This window comes from Microcaecilia unicolor, chromosome 4 (assembly GCF_901765095.1).
Source record: "Microcaecilia unicolor chromosome 4, aMicUni1.1, whole genome shotgun sequence".
NCBI classification, from domain to species: domain Eukaryota; kingdom Metazoa; phylum Chordata; class Amphibia; order Gymnophiona; family Siphonopidae; genus Microcaecilia; species Microcaecilia unicolor.
Genome location: NC_044034.1, coordinates 44011406 through 44026064, shown reverse-complemented (window position 1 = coordinate 44026064; position 14659 = coordinate 44011406). Strand labels below are relative to the sequence as shown.

At 44.6% G+C, this 14659-nt stretch overlaps 1 protein-coding gene across 1 annotated transcript in view; it reads left to right on the top strand.

Moving 5' to 3' along the window:
• Positions 1–1418: 1418 nt before the first annotated feature.
• Positions 1419–14659, top strand: part of VSTM5 (V-set and transmembrane domain containing 5) — a 56913-nt gene continuing 43672 nt past the window's right edge. The window contains exon 1 of the mRNA XM_030200194.1: positions 1419–1846. Coding sequence (XP_030056054.1) covers positions 1771–1846 — 76 coding nt within the window. The 5' untranslated portion in view covers positions 1419–1770. The remainder of the gene's footprint in view (positions 1847–14659) is intronic.

Below are 14659 nucleotides of genomic sequence, written 5' to 3'. Positions count from 1 at the left end.
GCCTAACACATATGTCTCCTGTGGATTTCTACTCCCTAAGTGCATCACTTTGCATTTCTTTGCATTGAATTTTAATTGCCAAACCTTGGACCATTCTTCTAGCTTCTGCAGATCCTTTTTTATGTTTTCCACTCCCTCCCGGGTGCCCACTCTGTTACAAATCTTAGTATCATCCGCAAAAAGGCAAACTTTACCTTGTAACCCTTCGGCAATGTCACTCACAAATATATTGAACAGAATCGGCCCCAACACCGATCCCTGAGGCACTCCACTACTCACCTTTCCCTCCTCCAAGCGAATTCCATTAACCACCACCCTCTGGCGTCTGTCCGTCAACCAGTTCCTAATCCAGTTCACCACGTCGGGTCCTATCGTCAGCCTGTCAAGTTTATTCAAGAGCCTCCTGTGGGGAACCGTGCCAAAAGCTTTGCTGAAATCTAAGTAGATTACGCCTATAGCACGTCCATGATTCAATTCTCCGGTCACCCAGTCAAAGAATTCAATGAGATTCGTTTGGCACAATTTACCTTTGGTAAAACCATGTTGTCTCAGATCTTGCAACTTATTGGCTTCTGGGAAATTCACTATCCTTTCCTTTAGCATTGCTTCCATTACTTTTCCAATAACCGAAGTGAGGCTTACCAGCCTGTAGTTTCCAGCTTCTTCCCTATCACCACTTTTGTGAAGAGGGACCACATCCGCCGTTCTCCAATCCCTCGGTTTTGCCAGCAGAGAAAAGGCTTTATAAAAAGTATCCTCTTTCTGAGCTGACTCAGCTGTTCAACTGTATGAAATTTCCAGCAATAGTGCCTTTACAGCCAAAACACTTATTGTACTTTTCTACCCTCAAAGAACCTCTAATTAGGTAACTCCCCCCCCCCCAGTTTATAAACACTCAGAAACAGAAGCGGTGGGTATACTGTACTGGGCTGAAGAGGATGCCAAGTTCTGCATCAGATGGAAAGAAGACTCTATACACTGTACCTGAACTACAAAAGGTTGTGCCCCTTCACATTATCATGACAGGGTGGAGGGGGAACCAGGTACCACCCCCCCCCCCCCCCCAAACAGGACGAAGCCAGCTGAAGACATGCAGGAAGTTGTGGTGGCCAGGGTGGGGAGTTTGGCAGATTGAGGAGAGGGAGGAAGAGTTTGACCGAATTTCCCATCATTTGTGAAGAAGGGTTACCTTCCAAAGCTAACCAAAAAGTGTATTTAGTCCAATAAGAAAAGGTATCACCATATTTTCTTATCTATGTTTTGTTTTATATCTATTTATTACCCACCTCTTTAAAAAGAATAACAAGCAATCTGGCGGCCTGTCTTGTGGGTATTTTAAGATTACAGGACAGTGATGCTTTCCCTTAGGAACCGGCTCAGCCGGAGGATCTGGTTTCTCCCCAGTCCATTACTCTAAACTTAATTTCACTTTAGTACTCTGGGATAAGCACAGTGCTTCTTCCTTCCACAAACACGCACCTTCTTAGCAAACCCAGCTATCTCTCAGCCAGTTTCTCTGCTCCTTAGCCAAGCAACTCATAAATCAGTATCAGTGGACTGGGTGTGAACAACAGGAGAGAGAAAAAAAAAGCCCTTGCTGAGCGTCTTCGCCTGTCTTTGTGGTATGGAGTGCTGAGTGGAAGTGGTTCAGCAGCTCCTGGGATTTCCCAGCCTTTTCCTGGGGCAGGCTGCCCTCTGCACACAACAGCAGCATCATGCCTTCTCCGCCTCCCGGTTGCAGGGCCCACTGACTTGCCTGGCTCCTTTCTCATGTGGACTCTGGCTGGCAGGAGGAATGGCACATTTCTTGGACTCACACTCTGCTTCACTGGGCTGTGCCTGCCAAGTAAGTGAGATCTAGGGTTTTCAGGGCGCCTGTGCCACCCGGCCACAGAGAGAGACAACGCCTCAGTCTCTTCTGGACATGGTTTCCTCGGATCTCCCAGATATTGTGGGGGAGGGATGAAAGGGAGTCATCACCAGCCTTGAAAAGTGGGGGGGGAAGCAGTCACTGCTGTGCATAGTGTCTTTAAACCGGGGTTAGTGCAAGCAGGCTGAAGCAGTCAGCCCATGGTTGTATTTGAAACCAAAGCTCTATCCAGGGCAGCTTACAATCTAATTAAATGCGGGAAACGTGTGTTCTTTCTGGGGGTAGCAGAGCAGTCTGGCCAGTATTTTTGTCTAGCGAAAGTGCTTGCTTTGAGTTGCTGAAACGTGTTACTTACAGGCTGTAGTGGATTTAATTGCATTATATCATAGCTTTTTAGACAACAAATTCATTTTCTTCCGCCTGCCGGAACCAATCAGATCGCACTCTGGGGGAGGGTCTCTCTGACACTGCTTCCAGGAGCTGCTTTTGGAGGAGCTGAAAAATTATTTCAAAGAAATGACCTGAAAGGATTAGCATTAATGGAAGCACATAGGCTCCTAGTGTGCACTTTTGAAATGTTAGTGAGTGGGAAAGGTTAGGAAAAGGGGGGGGGGGGGAGTTGGGGAAGTAGATATTCTATAGAGTACTATATGTCTAGCCCCATCTCTATGCTGAAAACCCATCTTTTCACTGCTGCTTTTGGCTCCTAGCCACTACTCATTTGCCCTCCCCTTGTTCCTTCCCTTCTTCTCACCCAGTACTTCCCTCACCCTTAACTGTCTTGTCTGTCTGTCTGTATTACTTAGATTGTAAGCTCTATTGAGCAGGGACTGTCTCTGTGTCAGGTGGTCAGTGCTGCGTGCATCTGGTACTGCTATACAAATTCTAATAATAATAATAAGTAGATAGTGGAGGAACTGGAGGGGGAAACCGATGATGTTGGTCCTGTGCAGATGGGGGGTGGGTGGAATGAGGATAGTAAAGGAAAGGGGATGGAACTTCATATACCGTCTTTCTGTGGCTACAATCATAGGGGTTTATATATTATATACAGGTACTTATTTTGTTCCTGTGGTAATGGAGGGTTAAAGGAGAAAACTACAGCTATATGAGGGAGACATGAAAAAGGTTTTGTTGGAGGAGAAGAAAATCAGAACTATAGACTTCCAGTCTAAGCGGCAAAGAAGGGTTCAGGCTGCAGAGGAAGCTGAGACCTAAGGTTTCATTTGGGGGTCATTTGACCTGGCGACATGGCATGTAATATAGTAACATAATAAATGACAGCAGATAAAGACCAGTCTGCCCAACAAGATGAACATGTAAAATGAGATTATCTTGTTGGGCAGACTGGATGGACCGTATAGGTCTTCATCTGCCGTCATTTACTATGTTACTAAATAAACTCATTTTACATGGAGTTCCATGCCTATTCCCTAAGCCCTAGCTGCTGTGGGGGGATGTAGATCAGAGCAAGAGTTCACCGGTGGTGTTAGCTACTTGGTGGGTAGCTGACATCACCATAAGTTTGCATATTCTAAGGCATGTGTCAGCTGAGGTGCGGGATTGTATCTGTTTTACATTGAATGTTTGTTATCCTGATTATAAGAAACAAAGCTGCAGCCGGTTAGTTTTTCCACACCCTGTTATTCAAGTACTTATTGTATTAATGTCAATTGAATAATTTAGGGGCTCATTTTCGAACCAGAGAAACACCCAAAAAGCGGCATTTGGATTTTTTCCCCCAAAAAAGTCACATTTTAAGACGTTTTTCTATGCAGTTTGTCTGAAATGTGCCCAGATCACTAGGGGTCATATTGGGGGCAGGATTGGGTTTTCCTAACACTTGTAATAGAACAAAACAAAATTGGCCAGGACTAAAACATAGATATTTTGGGCAACACCTGTTTTAATAATGACTATGTCACAAAAAGTTGCCCCAAATGACCACCAGAGGGATTAGGACATGACCCTCCTTACTCTCCCAATGGTCAATGACCCCCTTTCATCCCCCAAAATATAAAAGAAACAGTACATACCAGCTTCAGATGTTATGGCCAATCCTATTAGAGCAGCAAGCAGGTCCCCTCAAGTAGCAAAATGGTCAGTGCAGTGTACTATAGGGAAGGGGACTCAGGCCCATCACCCACTCTGTTACACTTGTGGTGGAAAGTGTGAGCCCTCGAAAACCTACTGTACCCACAGGTAGGTAAAACATAGTAACATAGTAGATGACGGCAGAAAAAGACCTGCACGGTCCATCCAGTCTGCCCAACAAGATAAACTCATATGTGCTACTTTTTGTGTATACCCTACTTTGATTTGTACCTGTGCTCTTAAGGGCACAGATCGTATAAGTTTGCCCAGCACTATCCCTGCCTCCCAACCACCAGCCCCGCCTCCCACCACCGGCTCTGGCACAGACCGTATAAGTCTGTCCAGCACTATCCCTGCCTCCCAACCACCCGCCCCGCCTCCCACCACCGGCTCTAGCACAGACCGTATAAGTCTGCCCAGCACTATCCCTGCCCCCCAACCACCCGCCCCGCCTCCCACCACCGGCTCTAGCACAGACCGTATAAGTCTGCCCAGCACTATCCCTGCCCCCCAACCACCAGCCCCGCCTCCCACCACTTGCAAGCATAAGGGCTATTGTAGTGGTGTACAGTTGGGAACAAGAGGTTTTTGGTGGGTTTTAGAGAGCTCACCATAGAATATAAGGGGCCCTTTTAATAAGGCGTGTAGGCACCTCAGTTTGGAACTACTGCCCGGCTACCGTGTGCCCCGGGTGGTAATTCCATTTTTTACGCATGGCAGAAAATATTTTTTTTATTTTCTACCGCATGGCGCTAACCTGGTGGTAATCGTCAATGTAACGTCGGCGATCACCGCTCGGTTAACGTGTGAGACCTTACCGCTAAGTCAGTGGGTGGCGGTAAGGTCTCAGGACCAAAATGGACATGCGCCAATTTGTATTTTGCCGCATGTCCATTTTCAGCCCCCCCCCCCCCAAAAGGCCTCTTTTGCAGGCATGCTGAAAAATGAACCTAAGCGCATCCAATACCCACACCTACAACAGCACAGGCCATTTTTCAGCGCACCTTAGCGAAAGGATCCCTAAGTGAGCAATGGTGAGATGTGTACCTGGGAGCTTTTAGGTGAAGTCCAGTGCAGTGCCCCCTAGGGTGCCCCACTGCTCTGCTGGGATGTTTGTGTGGCCAGTTTACTAAGAATGCTGGCCTCTCATACATCCCAACGGCTTGTTTTTGTGCGTTTTTCACTTGGACATTTTATTTTGAAAAATGGTCCAAAAAATAGATGCACTGAGCACAACAATGTCTAGCCCAATGGCCATTTTATTTATTTATTTGTTACATTTGTATTCCACATTTTCCCACCTATTTGCAGGCTCAATGTGGCTTACATAGTGCCGGAGATGCGATTCCAGACTCCGGTGTAAAAAAAAAAAATGTTTTCCAGGTTCAAAAATGTCCATGTTTGCTACTGGATTTTTGGATGTTTTCCACAAAATACACAAAGTCGGATTTAGTTGTCATATTGAAAATGCCCCTCCACATGCATGAGTTAATAAAGGTAAAAGGATTGGGGGAGTGATGGGGCTGCCAAGGAGGGAGGTCTCAGCAGTAGCATACCAAGCGCGGGGCAGTGGGGGCAGTCTGCCCTGGGTGCAGGCAGCAAGGGGATGTGCAGGGCAGGCGCACAGCTGTCGGCTCTGCTGGTCCTCTGCCCCCTCTAAAGTTACTTCCTATTCCGGGGCAGGGGACCGGCAGAGCCAACAGACGCACGCCTGCGCCACGCACCATCTTGCTGGGAGTAAAGGTCAGGTGATGCGCTTTGAAGGGGGGTGACGTGCCGGGGGGTGCAGCGGTGACCTTCCCTGGGTGGCGAACATGCTAGGAACGTCGCTGGGTCCCAGCTCCCCTTGTTAATGGAGAGATAATTTCTGAAAGTAGAGAGGTGCTTGTAATAACTTTTTTAGCCAAGGTAGTTTCCTGCCTTGCCTTTGCTTATGCAGGTTTTTCAAGTTCTCTCTGTAGTGAGGAGTTAAATACTACAAAGAACACGGTGTAGTTTTGAAATGATCTGTTTTAACACTTTGCATGTGGCTTTATTTGTATTAGTTATAAAATATTATTGCTGCTATAAAACCTTGCTATACCTACAGCTATACTGTGGCACAGTAGAGACAACCCCTGCAATGTGGAACTTATGGTTTATTTGGTATTTACTCTATCACTTTTTTTTTAATTTATAGAAGTCTTTATGAATTGTTGAGAGACACTACAGAAGCAAATAAGCCACGGCCATCAACATAGGCAAATACAACACAAGTGTAAAACAGTACAAAGTCAAATGATTAATGGAAGCAAGTAAAAAGTGTAATAAACTCTCAAACCTAGAGAGGCATATTTTCAAAGCACTTAGCCTTCCAAAGTTCCATAGGAACCTAAATATGCCTCTCAGTATCCACTTACAATATACTCCTAAGATTTCTAACAAGATTTTGTATTTTACCTCCTGCCTACTCTATCACTTTTTAATTTATTTATTACATTTGTATCCCGTGCTTTCCCGCTCATCCAGGGGCGTATCTGGAATCCGGCGGTAGGGGGGGCCAGAGCCAGAGAGGGGGGGCACATTTTTGCCTGCCTCCCTCCCCCCCCCCCGCCGCCGCTGCCACCGCCTCCTCTCTCCACCCCCTCCCCGCCGTCAACCCTCCCCCGTTGCTTACTTTTGCTGGCGGGGGGCCCCAACCCCCACCAGCCGAGGTCCGACCCGCAATCTCCATATTTCGTCTTCCTCCGTGGCCATGTGCTTCAAGGAAGTAACGCTGCAGTGCTAATTGGTTGAATCCAGTTCGGCGTCTGACGTCGCAGCGACGTCGCAGGCCCCTGTGGCCCCACGCAGATACGCCCCTGCGCTCATCGCAGGCTCAATGCGGCTTACATAGTAACAAGAGAATACAATCTGTAGTATCTGAATCAACAAAGGAGGTATGTGGTAGGGATAAAAGAGGTATGAGAGAAAGGATAGGGATAGGTAAGGAAGTGGAGCGATGAAGGAAGAGGTAGGGGAAGAGCTTGGAGGGTAAGAAGATTGGTAGGAAGTAATTTCTGAGCCATTGTTATTAATGATTAGATGAACCGGTAAATGGATGGCAAAGTGGTTTACAACCCTAAGGGCTCTGTTTACAAAGGCGTGCTAACGTTTTTAGCTTGCGCTAAAATTTAGCACGTGCTAACCAGTAGATGCCCATAATATTCCTATGGGCATGTACACGGTTTATCATGCACTAAAAACGCTAGCATGCCTTTATAAACAGGACCCTAAAATAATTAAGAAAATGCAAAAAAGAGTGCCATATTTATTTATTTGCTACATTTGTACCCCGCATTTTCCCACCTATTTGCAGGCTCAACGTGGCTTACATAGTACCGTAAAGGCGTTCGCCGAGTCCGGTAGAGAAACAAATACAAGGTCATTTTAGGCAGGACAGAAGAAAATCAGAGGAAAACCAGAAATATCAAGTAAAACCAAGAATGAAAACATGAAGGCAAGGACACATTTTTGGAAAATGAAAGGTCCTTTTTACCAAACAGCAGTAAAAGGGGCCCTGCGGTGGCATCAGGTTTGCTGCACGCTGAGGCCCCCTTTTACCGCTGCGGTAAAAGGCTTTTTAAATTTTAAATAAGGAAATGGCCATGCGGTAAGCTAAACACTCACTGCATGGCCAATTCCTGGGGGTGCCCTTACTTCCTCTGTTTAGAAGGTGGTAAGAGCTCCATCAGTAGCTAGTGTATAATTATAGTACAGCAAGAGGCTCTCACTGGATGCCCACCGGAAGGGTGGAAGGCCAGATTTTAGGACTCAGGCTGTAAAAATACCAGCTAGGTTTAAAAATCTATGACTGGCTGAGCAAGGACTTGCTTTTCCTGCAGGTTAATATGTGTTCTACTTTGAGACCTATCCACTGGAATAGTGGTGGGCCAAGCTACATAGCTTTAAACAGCTGAAAAGCACTGACTAGGCCTGATAACAAGATGATGGCCTTATAGCAGAGAGCCTGCAAGAGCAAGGACTGCTTGGTGAGTTCTAATGAAACCTGGTGCAACTTCCAAATTGAGTGTAACACACATGATGTAGAAATTAAAGACAGAAATGATAAGAAGTTTGGTTCATAACACGGAGTCTGTCTTTAATAAGTTGGCACCCAGATCACAAGATGTTATGAAATTGATATATCTATATTTAGATATCTTCATAAGAACAAAGTGTTTACAAAAAAGGAAATTACACAATAGCCATGTTTGGATGTTTGGATGTCCGTATCTAGGGAGATGTTGACAAAAAGGGAAATTGCACAATAGCTTGCAATAGCTAAAACGGAAAGATGGGCACCTGACCGGGTATGATTCAGAGAGATTGAGCAAGATTAGAAAAAAGTCCCTCTCAATAGACTTGTATGGGGACCAGATGGTATATAAGGACTGGTCACCCAAACATATTTCGGAGGTTCTCCCCAACGCATCTAGGACGCAGAGCTCCAGTCAGCTGAATCCAGAATTCGTCTGATGAATGTATCAGATTAAAGTCTGATTTGGTAAGAATAAAAAGACTATTTCTTTAACTACACTGTTTCTGTCCTTGCTTCAATTTATTCTCTATCTTCTATCTGTTTTGCAAACTAACACACACACACACAAGTAAGATTTCTCACTGAACATAAATAGCCAAAGATTCATTTAGATCCTGATAGACAGAAAGCTGTGGTCATGGGAATAAGATTCGAACTGAGCCTTCTGATGCCTCCCCAACAGCGATACCCATGGGAAGGGGTCTCACAGGAATTCAGGGAGGTGGTTAAAAAGATCTCAGAAGAACAAACCCTCTGTACACCTCCGTGTGGAAGGATCCCACGGGGGTCTATAGAGGGGTAATTAAACACTAGGCACTAGGAAATTAAAAAATATTTTCTAGCACCGTAATTGGCTTTCGGTGGGAGTCGGAAATACCGCCAAGCTCCCCCACCCTTTTGTAAAAGGGACCCTAAGTGCCTTTTGCCTGCATCCCTGGAACAGACCACTAACTCCATGAGTAAGCGAGAGTAAACTAATAAGTCTTAAGCAAGGTCTTAAATCTAATACGGGACTCCTCAGCAATGCAAGTCACAAGGTGACAAATTGCACAATGCCAGAGCCAAGGTGGAAAAGTACAGAATTACAAGTAGAGTCCAGTCCAGCCCTAGTTGATAGACAGATGAGAACCAGAAATAAGATTTAAAAGGACCAAATTACAAAGCTGCAAAATGGCTTCACAAACAACATTTCTCACATCAAATAACATGCACAATTACATCAATAATTTTTTAATGAAGTATAAATCAACATACGCGTCAAGTTTCTCTTACATATGCACACAGCTCTGAAATTCTCTACCAAAACGCCTGAAATCTACGAATAATCATGTAGAATTCCAAAAAAAACCCCCTAAAAACTCACCTGTTCAAGAAGGCATACCCCACAGTATCTGACATAAACACCGAATAATGAAATATGGCACTTTAATCAGGAAACGGACAGTTTTCAACCCCAAGTCGACGCATGATCATACCCTAACATTTTGTCTGAATCACCCCAACCTATTTACCGATACTTCTTTACTGTACTTATCACTATAATAGTACCCCTATACTGTATTTGTTCACACCGGAGTCTGTAACCACCTCTCTGGAACTATGTAAGCCACTTTGAGCCTACTAATAAGTGGGAAAAGGTGGGATACAAATGTAACAAATAAATAAAATGTGGTCTTTGATGTTTTACAGGGTGATTTTTTTTTTTTTGCAAAGTCATTTGAAAAATGTATGAAAAATTTCCTAATGAACTAAGAACCCCTTTTACAAAGCTGCAGTAAAAGGGGACCTGCGATAGCATCGACATGTGGCTATACCATGCACCGAGGTCCCCCTTTAGGAGTGGAGGAGTAGCCTAGTGGTTAGTGCAGTGGACTTTGATCCTAGCAGCCTGAGTTTGATTTCACTTCAGCTCCTTGTGCAAGTTACTTAAACCTCCATTACCTCAGATCCAAAACCTTAGATTGTAAGCCCTCTGGTTAGTGCAGCGGACTTTGATCCTGGGGAACTGAGTTCGACTCCCACTGCAGCTCCTTGTGACTCTGGGCAAGTCACTTAACCCTCCATTGCCCCTGGTACAAAATAAGTACCTGAATATATGTAAACCGCTTTGAATGTAGTTGCAAAAACCTCAGAAAGGCGGTATATCAAGTCCCATTTCCCTTCCCCCCCTTCCCTTTACTGCAACGGGTAAAAGGCTTTTTTTTTTTAAAAAGGAAATGACTGTGCGGTAAGTGAACCACTTGCTGTGTGGCCATTTCCCGGGGAAGCCCTTACTACTACTACTACTACTGCTAATCATTTCTATAGCGCTACTAGACGCCCAGCGCTTATACATATTATATACAGGAAATTTCTCTGTCCCTAGGGGGTTCACAATCTAAGCCCTATCTGCCATCATTTACTATGTTATGTTACTAAGAAGTGCTATGGGCGCGTTAGCGTTTTTAATGTGTGTAAATGGTGTATTTGCATTAAACGCTAACGCGTCAATAGAAATGTATAGGCGCATTAGCGTTTAACGTGCCTTAAATTTACAGGCGCTTTAAAAACGCTAACGCACCTTAGTAAACATACCCCTACGTTTTTTTGTACCTGGGGCAATGGAGGGTTAAGTGACTTGCCCAAGGACGCAAGGAGCTGCAGTGGGAATCAAACCCAGGTTGCCAGGACCAACTAACCATTCGGCTTCTCCTCCACTCCTACTTAGAAGGCGGTAAGGGCTCCTGCGCTAACCTGGCAGTAACTGGGCAGCATGTGGTGCTGCTCGTTTACTGCTGGGTAAGCCCCTGGCGCAAAAAAAAAAGTATTTTTCAGCGGGAGAAATGATGCACATTGGGGGCAGGCTGTCCTACTGGGCTCCTGCGGTAGTGCCAGATTGGTGCACAGAAAAGCGGCCCTAAATAAGCTGTTTTGATACTATGAATGTTTTAATGTAATCTGTTCAGGTCTGTTTCCTGGACTCGGCAGGATATTATAGAACACTGCAAATAAGGAATTAGGAAATCATACAAATCTGCTCATTATTCAGCATGAGTAATTTTTGCAACAGTAAGATTTTGTGCAAAACTTATACCTCAACACTAGAAAAATGTGGTGCTTCCAGATTCCATATTAAGTAAATGAGCTTGCACAAGCTAAACTTCTGTAGTGCTGGATCATTTCCAAAAATATCCCTTCTGTTTTGCATGTCAGACATAGTGCCTGTAAGATATACTAAAGATATAGCGGAATTAGGAAAGGTTTCAAAGAGGAGCAACCAAAATGATAAAGGGGATGGAACTCCTCTCGTCTGAGGAAGGACTAAAGAAGTTAGGGCTCTTCAGCTTGGAAAAGAGACAGATGAGGGGAGATATGATTGAGGTCTACAAAAGCCTGAGTGGTGTAGTAGAAGTAAATTGATTTTTTACTCGTTCCAAAACTCGAGGAAGTTACATGGAAATACTTGGAGTTACATGGCGTGGAGGAGTGGCCTAGTGGTTAGGGTGGTGGACTTTGGTCCTGGGGAACTGAGGAACTGAGTTCGATTCCCACTTCAGGCACAGGCAGCTCCTTGTGACTCTGGGCAAGTCACTTAACCCTCCATTGCCCCATGTAAGCTGCATTGAGCCTGCCATGAGTGGGAAAGCGCAGGGTACAAATGTAACAAAAATAAAATAGATACTATTGGAGATACTACATGGAATGTTGCTATTCCACTAGCAACATTCCATGTAGAAGGCTGCGCAGGCTTCTGTTTCTGTGAGTCTGACGTCCTGCACGATGTCAGACTCACAGAAGCAGAAGCCTGCGCGGCCACATTGGTGATCTGCAAGGGCCGACTTCTACATGGAATGTAGTGGAATAGCAACATTCCATGTAGAATCTCAAATAGTAGCAACAGTGGAGGAGTGGCCTAGTGGTTAGGGTGGTGGACTTTGGTCCTGAGTTCAATTCCCACTTCAGGCACAGGCAGCTCCTTGTGACTCTGGGCAAGTCACTTAACCCTCCATTGCCCCATGTAAGCTGCATTGAGCCTGCCATGAGTGGGAAAGCACTGGGTACAAATGTAACAAAACAAAACAAAACAAATAGGAGGAAATATGTTTTTTTCACTCAATGAATAGTTAAGCGCTGGAGCTCTTTGCCGGAGGATGTGGTAACAGTGGTTAGTGTATCTGGGTTTAAAAAAAGGTTTGGACAAATTCCTGGAGGAAAAGCCCATAGTCTGCTATTGAGGCAGACATGGGAAGCAACTACTTGCCCTGGGATTTGTAGCATGGAGTGTTGCTATGATTTGGGTTTCTGCCAGATACTTGTGACCTGGCTTGGCCACTATTTGGAAAACATGATACTGGGCTAGATGGACCATTGGTCTGACCCAGTATGGCTATTCTGATGTTCTTATGTAAGAAGGGTCAATATAGGTGTAGTTCAATAGTATAACTGAACAGAGGAGCCATTCTGGGAAAAACTGCAGGGAATTGATTATTGGGTCTTATATATAAGAAGAAAGGAAATATAGATCGGTGGGATTTTGCATAGCACCAGCAATTGTATCATTTTCACTTTCTTTTCTGAGAACTAAATTTAGAATAGAGCAGCAATTAGGAGGTTTAACAAATGAAGGGCCCCCCTTCTCCCTCTCGGCGGCCCTGCTCAGGAGCGTTGCCAGGTGTCATTGTGAAGGGTTTATTTGTATAGGTGCCATTTTATTCAAAATCTGTTTGGGGGAGCAGCCACCCCCTTGCACCTCACCTAGCTACGCCTCTGGTGTATGTGTGCTTTCTTAGTCCCACAGTTCAGTTTTACTCTTCATAGCTTCAGCTCAGTTGGTACTAAAGCTGGTATCTCACACCCTAAGCCTTTAGTTCACAACCAGGTGGGGATTTATTTTCATCTGTCTTATATCCTTCCCTGCAGCAAACGACAGTGGGTAGGTGGAGAAAGCTTGAGATGAACCAAAGACACAAGATGGTCATCAATGAAAAAAACACTTTTATTTCTGGTACTTGTAAACATATATAAAGCCCGACACGGCACTGTGTTTCGGCATTGAGTGCCTGCCTCAGGGGTCATAAGATATAGATATATCCAAAATAGTATTGAGGTGTAACTCTTGTCGATTCGTTGCAGTGACACTAGAACTGGTCTTTAAAAAGACCTTAATGGTAGTGATGCGCCAGTGGTGAACTTCAGTATAAACGATACCCTTCCCTCCAAACTTATATGATCTGGTAATCAAGGGTATTCTGGGTTTGAAGCCATGCGCTAGGGTTCCTTCTAGAACCCTGCGTTCTTGGACCCTGAATCTGGCCACCAGGGGTCCTCCTTAAGCAATGACCAATGCTCCCTCCCTCCTCATGACAATGTACAACACTTCGCATATGTGCTGGAGACTTGTAATTGGGTCTTTAATATGTGCTGGAGGCTTGCAATTAGTGTCCTTGCCATACCTCTTCTCAGTAAATTACATTTGTAACAAGTTATACCAGGTAGCTGAGTTGCCCTAGCAACGGGAGGTCCCATCAGAGTTTGTGACCAGACAGAAATTCCTTCATGAGGCTGATAGTAAAGAAAGATGGGGGATGGGAAATAGTGCAGCATATCTGAAGTAGAACATTATAGCTAAAACTTATAGACACTTAGAAAAGGTACAGAGAAGGGCAACAAAAATGATAAAGAGGATGGGAAGATTTCCCTATGAGGAAAGGCTGAAGTGGCTAGGGCTCTTCAGCTTGGTGAAAAGATGGCTGAGGGGAGATATGATAGAGGACTATAAAATAATGAGTGGAGTGGAAAGGGTAGATGTGAAGTATCTGTTTAGTCTTTCCAAAAATACTAGGACTAGGGGGCACGCGATGAAGCTACAAAGTAGTAAATTTAAAACAAATCGGAGAAAAATTTTCTTCATGTGTAATTAAACTCTGGAATTTGTTGCCAGAGAATGTAGTAAAAGCGGTTAGCTTAGTGAGGTTTAAAAAATGTTTGGATGACTTCCTAAAGGAAAAGTCCATAGACCATTATTAAAATGGACATGGGGAAAATCCACTGGTTATTTCTAAGATAAACAGCATAAAATGTATTGTACTTTTTTGGGATCTTCCCAGGTACTTGTGACCTGGATTGGCCACTGTTAGAAACAGGATGCTGGGCTTGATGGACCTTTGGTGTGTCCCAGTATGGCAATACTTATGTACTTATCTAGTAAAAGAGCCTCTAAAGTTCTTAGCAGAAATCCCAGATTGGTAGTGATGACTAGGCCTGGTCCTAGTCTGCAGTGCAGCAAAGTCAGTTTTGGGTTTGTGGTTCACTGGAGGCCATGTGGGCTTGGGCGTGCCATAGGTGCAACACATTATATCTTGGGAGAGGAGGAAAAGAACACATTGCTTTCAAAATCTGCACCCTGATCCATAAAGTCATCTACGGTGTCGCCCCGGGTTACATGACAGGCCTCATAGATCTACCAACCAGAAACACAATTGGATCAACACGAACATACCTAAATCTCCATTATCCAAGCTGTAAAGAACTCAAATATAAATCAACATATGCATCCAGCTTCTCCTATATAAGCACACAATTGTGGAATGCACTACCAAAAGCCGTAAAAACAATGCACGACCACCTAAACTTCTGGAAATCACTAAAATCCAACT